At 33.0% G+C, this 3,699-nt stretch overlaps 1 protein-coding gene across 1 annotated transcript in view; it reads right to left on the bottom strand.

The window, feature by feature from the left end:
* LOC104723250 (LEAF RUST 10 DISEASE-RESISTANCE LOCUS RECEPTOR-LIKE PROTEIN KINASE-like 2.4) overlaps window positions 1-2,629 on the bottom strand; it is a 5,377-nt gene extending 2,748 nt beyond the window's left edge. Inside the window, exons 1-2 of the mRNA XM_010441578.2 lie at window positions 2,478-2,629; window positions 1,712-2,396 (exon numbers count right to left, since the gene is read on the bottom strand). Coding sequence (XP_010439880.1) covers window positions 1,712-2,396; window positions 2,478-2,532 — 740 coding nt within the window. The 5' untranslated portion in view covers window positions 2,533-2,629. The remainder of the gene's footprint in view (window positions 1-1,711; window positions 2,397-2,477) is intronic.

Below are 3,699 nucleotides of genomic sequence, written 5' to 3'. Positions count from 1 at the left end.
TTTTTTTTTTTTTTTTTTTTTTTTTACATACCCCTTGTGTTTAGTTACTTAAATATTTGATTATATTAATTTTTTTTCGAAATTTTTTTCAGATACAAAAAATCTACATTTTTTTCTTTATAATTTGATATGCATTTTGTTTGATGATTTTATTTAATAATATTAAATATTTTTAACAAATTTTATCACATCTCTCTCTTTTATCATTAAAATATTTGTTAATAATTCTATGTTTCTAAAACTTTTTAGAAACAAAATATTTTTATGTTTTTTTCTCTATAATTTGATATGCATTTTGTTTTATTATTTTTAAATATATATTATATCACAACTGATGTATATTACTGTTCTGTATATATTTATTGTTTGATGGTTTTAATCCGTATACTGGATTGTTAGCTATATGATTTCCAGCAAAACCATCCAGCCATAAACGTGTACGGATCAAAACCATCCAGCCATAAACTTTTACTTATCAAAACAATCCAGTGTACGGATTAACAACTATCCAACAATAAATGTGTACAGAATAATCATATACATCAGTTGTGATATTAAAAAAAAATAATAATAAAAAAATAAAATGCATATCAAATTATAAAGAAAAAAATTAGTATTTTTGTATCTGAAAAAAAAATAAAATAAAATTATACTATCAAATATTTGAATAACAAGATATAGGGTGTTTTTTAAAAAAAAATGGTGTTTTTAAAAAAAAAAACAAAAATTATATCTCACACAAATAGATCCCACATAAATTCTCTTTCTCTCGCAACGTCTCTCACGCACACTCTCGCCCTCTCTCATTCTCTCACCCACAAAAAAATGGGTCATATTTCTCTCAGACACAATTTCCCACTCTCTCACAGAAATGGGTCCTACGTCTCTTACACCCTCTCTCACCCTCACAGACAACTGGACCCCACACAACCACAAACTCTTTCACACTCTCTCACACCTACTTTCACTATTATAAATAGTAAACGTACTAAAAACTTAATTTTTTTATGAAAACGTACTAAACCTACAACACACCCAAATAAATAATAAAAAATATAAGATTAATTTAAAAATTGCATAGAAACTTGAAAACATATAATATTATGAAACAATAACCTCTAAAGCATCTTATATTATGAAACGGAGTAACGCGACTCATATCCACCTCACATGCTCTAAACTAAACAATTTATACAAAAATGTCATTCAAATATTTTAGCTACCATGGTAGTTCAAGATATTTACAACAAAAAAAGCCCGGCATAATAGCCATTTGTCGAATAAATGTGTAAGGTAAATCAACAGCAGATTTGTTTACGTAGTTATCAAATTTGTAGACTGTTTGTTTTAATTAGAAATTTGTTTTACAAATTTATTTTTGTCAAAGATTTGTTCTCTTATTACACAGATTTATAAATTGCCGCAGATTTTGTTGTGAAGAGCAGACTTATCTTACCTATTTATTTTCTACACACCACAAATTTTTTGTCAACCGCAAAAACTTATCTATTTTTTTTTTCTGTTTACCCTTTAAACGATGAGCTACGTATTTACAAAAAATATCATCACTTAGTTTTCCATTCTTCTGACAAAGTACAAATGACTATCTACCTAGTGCGAAGATGTGTAGTATCATAGTGTGATGTTTGACTTAATCAACCCAATCAAAAGCGAAATAACGAGATAGAAAGGAGTGAGGGAACATAATTACCCGGTGATGTTGGGAATGGAGGAGGGGCAAAACGTGATCACGTAGTCAGTTGAATTTGAGCATGTGAAGGTGCTATTATTGTCGTTGAAGGCGTAGCTATAGGCGAATGGGCAAGCGCGGCCGAAGTTCTCCACGTACTGTGTAGGCTTGCAAGTTTGTTTTGAGTTGAAGTAACGAGTGCAACAGTTCTCCTGGGAGTTGTCTTCTCGACATGCGCTATTGCAGGCGACTAGATTTCCCCCGACAAATTTCTTAAGATTATCTGGACATGTCTTGCTCAAGTCAACCATACAACCTGAGCTGATACATGTCGGGATTGATGGAACAACCTTTAGTGGAAGGTTGTAACCGTACTCGACGCTGATGCTATAGCTGTTGATTCCGTCGTCATCGATTCTAAATAAGACGTAAGTCACCGAAGCCCAATCGTAATGGCGACGACACTCGGTCACGCCGGATTCGCAGTCTCCCGTGGCGCACGTGAATTTTCCTGTTAAATCGTTGGAGCAGAGCGTCCTGGCCGAGATAAGACCGTACCATGAAGAAGGCGCTTGTATGTCACGCGCCTCTCCGCTTTTGAGAGTGAAGCCGGTGGTGGAGACTTGTGACCGCCATGAAAAGAGGACTGGCCAAATTGTGGTATTGCATTTGTTCTCTATGGTAAGGATGCTCGTGGAAAACACTCCTGCGAACAAAATCAAGATTATAAAGAGAAAACAATAATCAACAAATCAAATAATCATCGGCGGGATGCAAAATATGGTACCTGATACGAACAAGTGTGAAGCAAGGAGGAGAATCAATGGCAATCTCTCCGTCATTGGCCTAAAATAAAAACTGTTCCAAAGAGTGAATTGAATACTAACAATGCACTTGTGTTATGTTTACTATTTTCGAAGATATTTTTCTTCATTTATATATGGCGGACGGACAGAATCCAACCTCATGAATTGGCTGAAAAGTCCAACATCTTAACCTTGTAAAAATAAAATTAAAAATATTGATTAGTCGAAATTGGAGGCATGTGATGTTTTGACGTTAAAAAGGGGCAATAATAATAGCCCTTGGCCACATCCTCAATCATATTTTTTTGGCCGTATTTGACAAATATTTTTTTGTAGGTTTAGTCAGTTAATTACATTGTGTAAGTGTTTTAACTACAAATTTGAACTTATCATCCTTATCATTTATCTTTTTTGTTGTCATCTTTTATAGTACTTTTTAGTATTTGATTTAAAAACTCTATAAAATTTTATTTAAACACAAATTTTAGACATGTGAAGGTGTTGTTATCGTCAGAAATTTTTTTATGGCATTTAGTGTGAACAAAATTTACGATGGCTTTTGTTTATGACGCAGTTAAGTTTACGTGAAAATTATTTTGTATTACTTTTCAATTAGGCAGGTTTGTTTTAACCTTTAAGCTTCCAAGATCTGTAAGAGTTAATTATGGCGCCGACATGGCTTTTTCATGGTAGATTTTATGTAATAAAAAAGAAGAGGTTTTATTTCTTTCCAAAAATGCAATTTGTATATTGTACCTTGCAGAGGCTTAGCTTTTTCACCTTTGATAGGCTCTTTTATCTTTTGGTTGATGCATACGTATTTTTTATATAACAAGTATTGAGGCATATATTTGTGTCGTTCTATTTTGGTTTGGCGCGAAAGGCTTTAGTTTGAAGAAATGTCTTTACCTTTTTTAGTAATCTCTCATCTCGTCTTTCATGATCTCCCAGTACTTCATAAATCATAAAGGATAAGCTATTAAGCTTGCATGTTATTCCGTTTGAACGAGGCGTGCTAAAAGTGAAGGGAGTTGCCCATGATGTAGATCTTGAAAATGTTAATTATAAACAAGGGTTGTTCACTTGTTTGTCAGGTTCAAGCATGCATGTCCACATATTGAACGTGAGTGTTTTGTAATTAAATTTGCAACCATTCGGCGAACCGTCTTCCAGAAGCTCGTTTTAGCTTCAAAGAGAATATAA

Source organism: Camelina sativa, chromosome 11 (genome assembly GCF_000633955.1).
Source record: "Camelina sativa cultivar DH55 chromosome 11, Cs, whole genome shotgun sequence".
NCBI lineage: Eukaryota > Viridiplantae > Streptophyta > Magnoliopsida > Brassicales > Brassicaceae > Camelina > Camelina sativa.
This window is presented reverse-complemented; position numbering and strand designations above follow the sequence as displayed.